The sequence below is a fragment of the Chrysemys picta genome, unplaced genomic scaffold (assembly GCF_011386835.1).
Source record: "Chrysemys picta bellii isolate R12L10 unplaced genomic scaffold, ASM1138683v2 scaf155, whole genome shotgun sequence".
In the NCBI taxonomy this organism is placed as follows: domain Eukaryota; kingdom Metazoa; phylum Chordata; order Testudines; family Emydidae; genus Chrysemys; species Chrysemys picta.
This window is the reverse complement of record NW_027052862.1, coordinates 51,979-63,873: the sequence shown is the minus strand read 5'-3', so window position 1 is coordinate 63,873 and position 11,895 is coordinate 51,979. Positions and strand designations below refer to the sequence as shown.

At 56.6% G+C, this 11,895-nt stretch overlaps 1 protein-coding gene across 1 annotated transcript; it reads left to right on the top strand.

Annotated features, from left to right (window-relative positions):
• The first annotated feature begins 5,242 nt into the window (after positions 1-5,242).
• LOC135978178 (zinc finger protein 250-like) lies at positions 5,243-11,559 on the top strand. The gene is made up of 4 exons (XM_065579213.1): positions 5,243-5,835; positions 6,739-6,865; positions 8,870-8,983; positions 9,326-11,559. Exons 2-4 carry the CDS (start codon positions 6,832-6,834, stop codon positions 11,071-11,073), a joined length of 1,896 nt encoding a protein of 631 aa, XP_065435285.1. The 5' UTR covers positions 5,243-5,835; positions 6,739-6,831; the 3' UTR covers positions 11,074-11,559.
• Positions 11,560-11,895: the final 336 nt, after the last annotated feature.

Below are 11,895 nucleotides of genomic sequence, written 5' to 3'. Positions count from 1 at the left end.
GTTTATGCGTCTTTGTATTTTCCTCACTAGGATTTGACTTCCAAAGTGCCTCTTTTACTCGGCTGTTTAGCCCTGGGGGCATTTTTTTTATCCTCGCACTGGTTTGTTTTTTATTTGCGGGATACATGTAGTGGGAGCCTCTAGCATGGTGTTTTTAAACAGTCTCCGTGCGCTTTGCTGGCATTTCACCCTGGCGTGTTGCTTTTAATTTCCATTTAACGAGCCCCCTCACGTCTGTGCAGTTCCCCTTTCTGAGTTGAATGCTCCTGCGGTGGGTTTCTTTGGCAGTTCCCCCTCCAGGGCTGTGCCATGTAATTGCATCAGGGCTGCGATTCCTGAGAGTAACTACTCCAGCGTGGAGGCTGCGCAGTGAGAGCTCACACCGTGCACTGTCCTAAGCAGAGAATGTCTCCAAGGGCCGGCGCTGCGGTACCGCTCCTCGCCAACGCCGCCCGGCTCCGCTGCATGTGCCCCATCAGCCAGCAGGGGTTTGTTCTCGATCGTCACAAACGGGGGATAAAAGGACTCTCCTGATCTGTGTGAGGGGGACGTTACCAGCATTCAGCCAGTATTCACAGAGGCGCTGGGCGTCATCTGGCCCCTCGGCAGCTCGGGGCATAGGGCAGAAAGTGAAGTCACAGCCTGCGCTGATTCAATGTACTGCCCACACGTTGCTCCCCTCCCCGACATGGCCTGTTCCCTTTCCCCTCCCTCGCCTGCCCCACTCAACGGGGCCTGTTTGCAACAGCAGCAGGTGCGGGGACAGGGGTCAGGAGCAACATTGACCCACGTATGTCACAGGGTCGGATAAGCTCAGATGAAAGCACATGGCCCCATTACTCTCTGGGAGGGGCCGGCAGGGATAGGACAGTGGCAGCGGCGGCTGGGGGGCACAGGGTCTCCTTCGCTCAGCTCAGGGCACTGTGCGGTTAACAGGACACTTGTTTTCCTTGGCGACAGCGTCATCTAGCCGTTCCTCCGTGACGCTCCCCAGTGCAGCAGGGCTCTACCCCTGCACCAAGGAACTAGGCCAGGCCGCGCTGCAGGGACGGCGCGAGGAGAGGTGGCCGGGCAGCTTCCCCTCAGCAATCAGCCCCACGGCCATCGAGATGCTCTTTTAAAGTCACTTTCCCAGTCAGGAAGGTGCAGAGGGGCCGGAGTGTGAGACAGAGCAGCCCACCTGCCCCCACAGGCCAGCCCATGCCATGCCGGCAGCTCAGTGCAGGGCACATTCCTGGTCACCGAGCTCAACGCCCATGGGCTCACCTGGATGGCGTGTCCCTCTGCCTAGGACGGCAGATCAGCCCCTTAGCACGGGGCTCTGGAGACCCCGCCCGCGAGAGGGGTCCCGCAGGGCAGAGAGCGGATCATGCTAGTGCAGGGGCATCAGCTAGCAACCAGAGGGGAGCACGGAGATGAAATGTCCAGCCGTCTCTGTGGTGGAAAGGGTCTCTGAGGCTCAGGGCAGGAGGCTACCAACCCTCAGGGACCCGCTCTGACTCCTGTGCTCACGGCCCTCCAGGGGCTAGTGCAGATGGGAGTGGGGCACAATCGGGGGGGGGGGGAAGGGCACACTAGTGACAAGGCACCTGCAAGGTCAGAGGTGCAGAGCACCCCCGCCATCCGGAGACCTGAACTGCCCTCCACACCAACCACATCACTCCTCCAAAATCCCAACCCGGCCTGGCCTCTCCCCGCTCCTCTCTGGGACACTCAGTGCTGGGCTAGAGTGCTGGGAGCCACCGTGTGAGGAGATCGTCTGCACAGGGGGATCTCGCTCACCGTCCTCCCTCACCCTCAGGAGGGGACACAGCACAGACCCGCCGAACCTCATCGCCCCTCGGAAGGGGGCTCAGGCCCAGCCAGATGTTCAACAAGGACAAGTGCAGAGTCCTGCACTTCGGACGGAAGAATCCCATCCACTGCTACAGGCTGGAGACCGACTGGCTAAGCGGCAGTTCTGCAGAAAAGGACCTGGGGATTACAGTGGATGAGAAGCTGGATACGCGTCAGCAGTGTGCCCTTGTTGCCAAGAAGGCTAACGGCATTTTGGGCTGTATAAGTAGGGGCATTGCCAGCAGATCGGGGGACATGATCATTCCCCTCTATTCGGCATTGGTGAGGTCTCATCTGGAGTATTGTGTCCAGTTTTCGGCCCCACACTACAAGAAGGATATGGAAAAATTGGAAAGAGTCCAGTGGAGGGCAACAAAAATGAATAGGGGGCTGGGGCACATGACTTATGAGGAGACGCTGAGGGAACTGGGATTATTTAGTCTGCAGAAGAGAAGAATGAGGGGGGATTCGATATCTGCTTTCAACTACCTGAAGGGGGGATCCAAAGAGGATGGATCTAGACTGTTCTCAGTGGTGGCAGATGACAGAACAAGGAGCAATGGTCTCAAATTGCAGTGGGGGAGGTTTAGGTTGGATATTAGGAAAAACTTTTTCACTAGGAGGGTGGTGAAGCACTGGAATGGGTTCCCTAGGGAGGTGGTGGAATCTCCTTCCTTAGAGGTTTTTAAGGTCAGGCTTGACAAAGCCCTGGCTGGGATGATTTAGTTGGTGTTGGTCCTGCTTTGACCAGGGGATTAGACTAGATACCTCCTGAGGTCCCTTCCAACCCTGAGATTCTATGATTGGGGGAGGTCCTGGAAGATTGGAAAGAAGGCAAATCTAATGCCCATCTTTAAAAAAGGGAAGAAAGAGAACCTGGGGAACTACAGACCGGTCCGCCTCACTCAGTCCCTGGCAAAATGATAGAGCAGGTCCTCAAGGAATCCATTTTGAAGCACTTGGAGGAGAGGAAGGTGATCGGGAACAGTCAACCTGGATTCACCAAGGGCAAGTCATGCCTGACCAACCTGATTGCCCCACGACAACATCCCTGTCACCCTCATGTCTCATTGATCCAGCTAACGTCCCTGTTTGGGCTAAACTTTCTTTCGTCTAGGCGATATTGACTGCCCAGAGACACTAGCTCACCCCCTCTGGTGCCTGGGCCATGGGCAGGGAAACAGCTACTGCTCTCGGTTACGCTGCAGCTCAAGGGGCAGAGGTCTGCGCCTGGTGGATCAAAGGGCCTTGGTCTGAGGATGAGTCGGGGGGGGGGTCGGTTTGGCTCCCCAGGATGTTGAGGTTGGGAGCTGTACAAATATAGGAAATGACACAAAAATTGCCCAGCCGCCTTGTCTGTGCGTGATCCTGGGGGCAGGAGGACAAGGCCGCTGTCTCTGAGCAAGACCCAGCAGCATCAGGGGTCGGTGCCGGATGTGCAATGGGCACAAACACGCCTGCCACAGGCTCACTTGTGCAGCAATCCCTCTGCACTGCTCCTCCCTGGTCCAGCCAGCCCCAGACGAGCCTGTCCCAGAGACACGGGCTGTCCCGTCGCCCCAGTGCCCCGTGACCCCAGCCGGATCTGGAGCGGCTCCTCTCTCAGAGGACAGCCCGGCAGAGCTGGGTCACAGCTGTGGCCTATGGAGGGTCCCTGGTTTTGAACACGTAACATCACACAAGGGGCTTCCCGAACTGTCTGGGCGATGCTGCTCCACACGCTCCCCAGGACATTAGGAACCAGGCGGTTGTTAGGGTTCAAACGCCCCTCCCCAGGCGTGTTCGCAGCCAGAGGCTGGCAATAGGGGGTAGGGGGGACTGGCAATGGGGGACGGGGGGCAGGGAGAGGCTGGCAATGGGGGCGAGGGGTGCAGCCAGAGGCTGCCAATGGGGGGCAGGGGGGTGCAGGGAGAGGCTGGCAATGGGGGCAGTGGGGTGCAGCCCGAGGGTGGCAATGGGGGGCGGGGGGTGCAGGGAGAGGTTGGCAATAGAGGGCAGGGTGGTGCAGCCAGAGGGTGGCAATGTGGGGTGGAGGGGCAGGGAGAGGCTGGCAATGAGGGGCCGGGGGATGCAGGGAGAGCCTGGCAATGGGGGCGGGGGGTGCAGCCATAGGCTGGCAAGGGGGGCAGGGAGGGGCTGGCAATGGGCGGCGGGGGTAGCAGCCAGAGGCTGGCAATGGAGGGGCAGGGGGGGCAGGGAGAGGCTGGCAATGGGGGGCAGGGGGCTGTGGGTCACGCCCCTTCCCCCGCTCCCCCCCAGCCGGAGATCTGCCCGGGACGCTCCGTCTCCCAGCGATCCTGGGGCAGGCGCTGGCTGCAGCCCGGCCGGACGCACAGGAAGGGGCCGGACTCGGGAGCGGTGGGGGGGAAGTGGGGCGGACAGCCCCAGAGATCGGACCTGGGGCCGGGAGGAGACCCCGGGGAAAGTGACTCCGCACAAGGGCTCCTGGGGGGGGGGGGTCCCCTGTGGGGCGGTGTCGGGGAGGGGGGAGCCGGAGTTGCGGGGCGGGGGGGGGGGGGGGACGTTGTACTGTCTGTGCAGCCGGGAGATTTGGGGGGAGATGCAGGGACGCTGAGAGCCACTGACCAGAACTGTGAACACGTGTCTCTGCCAGCCCCTGCTCTGCCCCTTCCCCGCTCTGGGCTGGGGCAGGGGTGGGGGTGCAGGACGGGGGAGGGAGTTTGGGTGTGGGATGGGGGAGGGGCGCAGGCTCTGGGAGGAAGTTTGGGTGAGGGGGTGGGTGTGCAGGCTCTGGGAGGAAATGAGGGTGGGAGGGGATGCTGGGTGCAGGCTCATCTGGGGCAGTGGTGGGGTGCAGGAGGGGTGGGGGGTGCAGGTTCCGGGAGGGAGTTTGGGTGCAGGAGGGGTGCAGGGTGCAGGCTCTGGGGGGGAGTTTGGGTGCAGGGGGTGAGGGGGCGGGCGTGCAGGCTCTGGGAGGAAATGGGGGTGTGGGGTGCCAGCTCTGGGATGGAGTGTGGGTGCTGGATGCAGGCTCTGGGCAGGGACAGGGGTTGGGTGCAGGAGGGGTGAGAGGGTACAGGGCCTGGGAGGGAGTTTGGGTTGGCGGGGAGGGAGTTTGGGGGCGGGAAGGGATGTGGGGGTAGGTGGTGGGGTGCAGGCTCTTGGAGCGGGTGGAGGATACAGCATTTACCTGGGGCAGCGGCTCCTAGGCGGCATAGGCCAGGGGGTCTCCGCACGCTGCTGCCCCCCTCACTCCCCCAGGGGCCGCAGCGCAGGGATGGGCCTTTTTTAATCGCCTGGGGGAGGCAGGTGGGACCAGGGGCCGCATGGCGGGGGGGGGGGGGGAGTGTGCGGGGGCGGCAGGTGGGGGGGAGGGGATGGAGGGTGCGGGGATGGCAGGAGGGACTGGGGGACGCATGGGGGTGGCAGGCAGGGTCGCGGGAGAGACCCGGCCCCGAACATTTGTGGAGCCGGGCCCCAGGCCAGGAATATTCCTGGTGCCCAGGCACCACGAGCCCCTACAACTCGCCGCCCGTACCTCCTCATCCCGCCCCCCACCTGCCAGGTTCTTCCTCGCCACCCCCTCCCTGCCAGTCATCTCCCTGCCTCTCCGCTCCCCCCTCACCCCTCTGTGCTATGGGGAGGGGGTGGAGGAGAGACCCTGGGGAGCAGCAGGAGGGGGCGAGCGGGGGGCGGAGTGTGGGCAGAGTCTCGGGCTGCAGAGGCGGGGCAGGGAGCTACTCCCCCCTTCCCTCCGCCCAGAGAAGATTCATCCCCCGCCCGCGCTTTCCCTGTCTGTAGAAATTCCCTCCAGTTCATCCCCTTTTCTCTCCTTGTCACGTGTCGCCCAGCGTGGCAGAATCTCGGGGTCTGTCTGCAGGGAAAGAACCTGGGGAATCGTGATGGGAAGGTACCTAAAGCCTGTTCTCCCACCTCCACAACTGCCCTTCTCGCCCTGCCAGGCTGCAGAACGACGCCCACGCTTCGCTCCAGCCCTTGGCACAGGGCAGAGAAATGGCTGCAGCGGAGCCAGTTCAGGTAGGGGTTCTTGGGGGGTGGCTGGTGGGTTGCTGCAGGAGGGAGGGGGCAGCAATACACAGGGGGTGAGAAGGTTTGGGTCTGGTTTGGAGGTGGGAGCGGGGCAGGAAATTCCCAGGGTGGAGAAAGGGAGGAGGCCAGGGGCTGGCAAACCTGCTGGGACTTGTTTAATAAGTGCCCTGGATTCTAGGATCAGAGCCATGCGGTTCGGAGGGGAAATGCCCTAATTTGTGGGAGAGGAAACAACCCACCTAGGTGAGGTTAGGAAACACTGACCAGGCTCCCAGTGCTGGAGCCTGACCCGACTGACCAATGGCAGCTGCGAAATATGAAAGGGGCAGCGTAGGGGCCCTGCCCTTCCCTTCATATCCAGCTCCTCACAATGAGGAGGGTGTTGGTATCTACCAGGGAATTGTCCCTGGACCCTGCCAGGGCTCCATCTCCTGTATCAGCCCCTGGCTAGTAGGTGTGTGATGGATCTGCTGGGAGAGACCAGGGGCTCTCTCTTCGTCCCCTCACCTGGGTGTTTCCTGGATGCTCTGGTACCAGATAGATTCATGGAGGGCAGATTCATCGATGGCTATTAGCCGGGATGGGCAGGGATGGTGTCCCTGGTCTCTGTTTGCTAGAAACTGGGAATAGGCGACAGGTGAATCACTTGATGATTCCCTGTTCTGTTCATTCCCTCTGAGGCGTCTGGCACTGGCCACTGTCGGCAGACAGGATACTGGGCTAGATGGACCTTTGGTCTGACTCAGGCTGGCCGTTCTTATGAGTGGTTTGGGGGTTGGTCTCTGACTGCGAGCCCCTCAGAGCTTCCATTTGATTGGCTCCTTTCCCCCATGAATAGTGGAGTTGTGGCTGGGGCAGCAGGCACTGAGTGGGGGGCACCTGTTGTTTCAGGGGCCGGTGAGCTTCCAGTAGGTGGCTGTGTATTTCACCGCGGGGCAGGGGGCTCTGCTGGACCCCGCTCAGAGAGCCCTCTACAGAGACGTCATGCAGGAGAACTATGAGAACGTGACCTCGCTGGGTAAGGGTTCCTGTCCCCTCGGTTCTTAGGAGGGGAAATGCAGAGTTAAGGCTTATGGCATCCCCACAATGCAACCTCTACTCTGCCCTGTTTCAGCAACACCCCAACAAGCCAGTGACACACACCCTAGCGCTCTGCCCTCCCCTGCTACAGGACGCTCTGGGAACAGCGCACAGGGGCAGCACAGCACGAAGTCTGACATCTTCTCTTTGCTAGGGCAAAACTTGGATTTAGGTCCAATGTGACAAACAGAAACTTGTGACCCCTGGCCGGCACTCACACACTGATCCCACTCCATACAAACCAGCTCGGACCTGCAAAGTGAGATCACCCCTTTCCCCTCGCCCCGAGGTTTCCTCCTGAGTCACAGACTTCGCTTAGCTCTCACTGAGCCCTGAGGATCACTAGCACATATGTCACCAGGATGCTGACAATCTCAGTGACAAGACCTCACCCCTGTGCACCTTCACGGACCCAGCCTCCAGCCCTTAGCACGGGCATGAGGCAGACTAGGCCCCCAAGTTTTACATGCAGCTCTCTTCATATCACAGTCACATCTCTGCCAAGCTGCTCCCAGTCATCCACAGCTGACACACATGCAGGAAAATGCTGGTATTCCGATCCGTGGAACACAACACAAACGGTGGCATGTTCTTCTCAGTGGTTCTTCATAGCTGTATGTTTACCCTAGAGCTTTTCCCAGCATAGCTGTGTTGGTCAGTGGTGTGATTTTTCACACCCCCATCACACAGAGCTAGGCTAGCAAAAAGTTTAAGTGCAGACTGGGCAAGAAAGTGGGTTTTTTAGTTCAGAGAACTTTAAACTATTAATCTTAACACAAACATTTTGGTATAAAAGGGCAAAGCTTCCAAGAGGAACTTCTGCCGAATGCAAGAAAAATGCACCACACACATAGTGTGAAAGCTATCGGAGCTCGGGCTCAGGCTTCAGTTCATGGGTGTCGTTCAGGTTCAGTGGCCGCAGCCCATCCCCTTGAGCAAACCTTTCCCTGGGCCAGCAGATTGCTGGCAACCCTCGCGCACTTCATAGGGATGTAGTCTGGCAGCACGTGTGCATTTCCAGGTCAGCGACTGCTCAGTTTGGCTTGTGCTGCTCTGAGATTCCAGATTCCGCAGCTATTGGCTTTCAGAGCTGGTTTCCTGCAGAAGATGGGGTGTCCTGTATTAACAGATCAACGCCAAGTGACTGTGATCAGTCCAGGGACAATTAGAACCAGTTTCAGCCCCAGCTGTATGCAAAAACATTTCAAGACCAAGATGATTTTGTCAAAAGCTGCCTAGGGTGGTGGGGCTGAATCTCAGGAACATCTTTAACCCGTCACCCCATACTGGGACCAGTAACCCGTCCATGAATGACCATAGAAACCAGCACATTTCAAGGCCATCTGAATGCACCTGTGGAATTTAGGGTAGTTAGAATAGTTGGTTTTTATGCAGAAAATGATGCTTCTGTGGACTAGCTATTGCCTCTGCGGGAGGTGGATGACCTACCCCGACAGCAGAACCTTCCCATTGCTGAGTATCTACACTGACCCACTACAGCACTCCAGTCATGGTGTCTCAAGTGTAGACACATCCTGAGATACGACATTCGGTGACACCCCCTGTCCCTCCTATTCCTCACTGCGCTGAATCCCACCAGCCCGTGCTCAACGGTCCCAACTCTCCTACAACTCCCCCATTCTCTCGGGGTTTCTCTCTGGGATGAAGAAGCAGGTCCAGGGTAACTTCCCCTCTGGCTGGGGCCTTAACTTCCTGGAACGTGGAGTTCCTGTCTCTGTGTTTTAGGACCCCGTTTGCTGAGCAGTGTCTGGCTGTGTGTGTTCCCAGCAGAGATGGGGAGAGTTAAATCCCTCATACGCAGAGTCTCCTGCACCTGGGGAGCTGCCCCCAGCCTTTCCCTGCTGTAAAATGGGCTGGGGTTAAAGTAATAGAAACGTCCCATGAATTCCCTGATCTCCCTTGTTTTCTTTCCCCTGAGCAGGGTGTCCAGTTTCCAAACCTGATGTGAACTCCCAGCTGGAACGAGGGGAGAAGCCGTGGGTCCCGGATCTCCAGGGCTGTGAGGAAGGAGAGATCCCCAGAGGTGCCTGCGCAGGTGAGGGATCATTAAACCAACTCAAAGCTCTCAGTGCCCGAAGGAAACAGCTGGGAGTCCCTAAAAGCCTTGTGAGCTCTCGGGGTTCAGGAGTATCCCCAGGAGGCCGTGTATCCTCAGGGCAGCTGTCGCTCATGGCTTCCTGCGCATCCTGACTGACACCTGGCAGAGCTCCCTCCCTGAGGGGATGTGGAGGCAGAATTGTTCCCCTCCTCTCTCCCCTATGGGGAAGAGTTGTGGAGAATCCAGCTACTAGGTTTCTTTTCTGTCTCTCCAGCTCTAATTTTGGTTGTTTTCCCCTTTCCATCCCTGTGTCTGAGGTTTCTCTCTCTGTCCCAGCAGGTGCTGGGATGGTGAGTGAGGAGAAGAAGCAGAATCCTCATCAGGAAGATTCTGAGCAAGTGGCACCACATGGGGGATTATCGCACGATTCCAGAGGGAATGTGTCCCGACATCGTGTGCAGGGCAAAGCCTGTGGGAGTCAGCACAGGCCAGAGAGGGAGCAGAGAAACCAGCCAGCGGAGAAAGTGGGTAACTCCATTAATTGTCAGGGAACTCACCAGGACCTCCTGGAAACCACAGCCCAGGCGAGAATACCCACAGGAGAGAGAAAAGACACATGCACTGAGTGTGGAAAACATTTCACTAACCACTCAGGCCTTTTAAAACATCAGAGAATTCACACAGGAGAGAGACCCCAAGAATGCAGTGAGTGCGAGAAAACCTTCACTCTGAGCTCTACCCTTAGTAACCATCAGAGGATCCACACAGGGGAGAAACCCTACGAATGCTGTGAGTGCGGGAAAAGCTTCACTCAGAGCTCAGCCCTTAATAAACATCAGAGGATCCACACAGGGGAGAAACCCTACGAATGCAGTGAGTGCGGGAAAAGCTTCACTGTCAGCTCAGACCTTACTGGACATCAGAATATCCACAAGGGAAAGATACCTCATCAGTGCTCTGAGTGTGGAAAAATGTTCACACAGAGTCCAGCTCTTATTACACATCAAAGGATCCACACTGGAGTGAGACCCTATGAGTGCCATGAATGCGGGGAAAAATTCACTGTCAAGAAAGCCCTCAATACACATCAGAGGATCCACACGGGAGAGCGCCCCTATGAGTGCTCACCTACTGACCGCTACACTTACCTACATGCCTCCAGCTTCCATCCAAGACACATCACACAATCCATTGTCTACAGCCAAGCCCTAAGATACAACCGAATTTGCTCCAACCCCTCAGACAGAGACAAACATCTACAAGATCTTTATCAAGCATTCGTAAAACTACAATACCCACCTGGGGAAGTGAGGAAACAGATTGACAGAGCAAGACGGGTACCCAGAAATCACCTACTACAGGACAGGCCCAACAAGGACAATAACAGAACACCACTGGCCATCACATACAGTCCCCAGCTAAAACCTCTCCAGCGCATTATCCACGATCTACAACCTATCCTGGAAAATGATCCCTCACTCTCACAGACCTTGGGAGGCAGGCCAGTCCTCGCTTACAGACAACCCCCCAACCTTAAGCAAATACTCACCAGCAACTACACACCACACCACAGAAACACCAACCCAGGAACCTATCCCTGTAGCAAACCTCGTTGCCTACTCTGTCCCCATATCTACTCTGGCAACAGCATCAGAGGACCCAACCACATCAGCCACACCATCAAGGGCTCATTCACCTGCACATCCACTAATGTTATATATGCCATCATGTGCCAGCAATGCCCCTCTGCCATGTACATTGGCCAAACCGGACAGTCCCTCCGCAAAAGAATAAATGGACACAAATCGGACATCAGGAATGGTAACATACATAAGCCAGTAAGTGAACATTTCAATCTCCCTGGTCATTCTATTACAGATTTAAAAGTCACTATCATTGAACAAAAAAACTTCAGAAACAGACTTCAAAGAGAAACAGCAGAATTAAAATTCATTTGCAAATTCAACACCATTAATCTGGGCTTGAATAGGGACTGGGAGTGGCTGGCTCATTACAGAAGCAGCTTTTCCTCTCCTGGAATTGACACCTCCTCATCTATTATTGGGAGTGGACTACATCCACCCTGATTGAATTGGCCCTGTCAACACTGGTTCTCCACTTGAGAAGTAACTTCCTGCTCTCCATGTGTCAGTATATAATGCCTGCATCTGTAACTTTCACTCTATGCATCTGAAGAAGTGAGGTTTTTACTCACGAAAGCTTATGCCCAAATAAATCTGTTAGTCTTTAAGGTGCCACCAGACTCCCTGTTGTTTTTGTAGATACAGACTAACACGGCTACCCCCTGATACTTGACACCTATGAGTGCTGTGAGTGTGAGAAACTGTTCAGACAGAAATCAACCCTAATTACACATCAGGCAAGTCAAGACATACAGGAGAGAGACCCTATCAGTGTTGTGAGTGCGGGAAAGGCTTCAGTGTGAGCTCAGACCTCATTGTACATCAGAGAATTCACACGGGAGAGAGACCTTATAGATGCTGTGAGTGCGGGAAAAGTTTCACTCAGGGCCCACACCTTACAAGACATCAGGGTGTTCACAGGACAGCGACGCAGTGAGAAAAGACTTTTTTTAAAAACACATTTGCTAATTCCCACATAGTGACCTTGTGGTTGGTTTGCACCATTTGTGTCCCTCTGGTCTCTCAACTGCCTCGTGTGTTGCCCACTTGTGCCTTTTACAGGTCACCCTTCTCTGGGGTGAGTCCCTTGCTCCTTTCTCCTGTGAGTCATTGGAGTGTGTGTCCTTCCAGCAAGGAGTTTCCATCAGCCCCAGGTGGGGGAAATAGGGGTGACCACAAGTCGCCTCACTGAGTGAAAATGGACATGGGGTTTGTCTTCTGCTCTAGGATTTCCCTGGGCGTCGGCGTGCTGGAGGTAGCGATCCT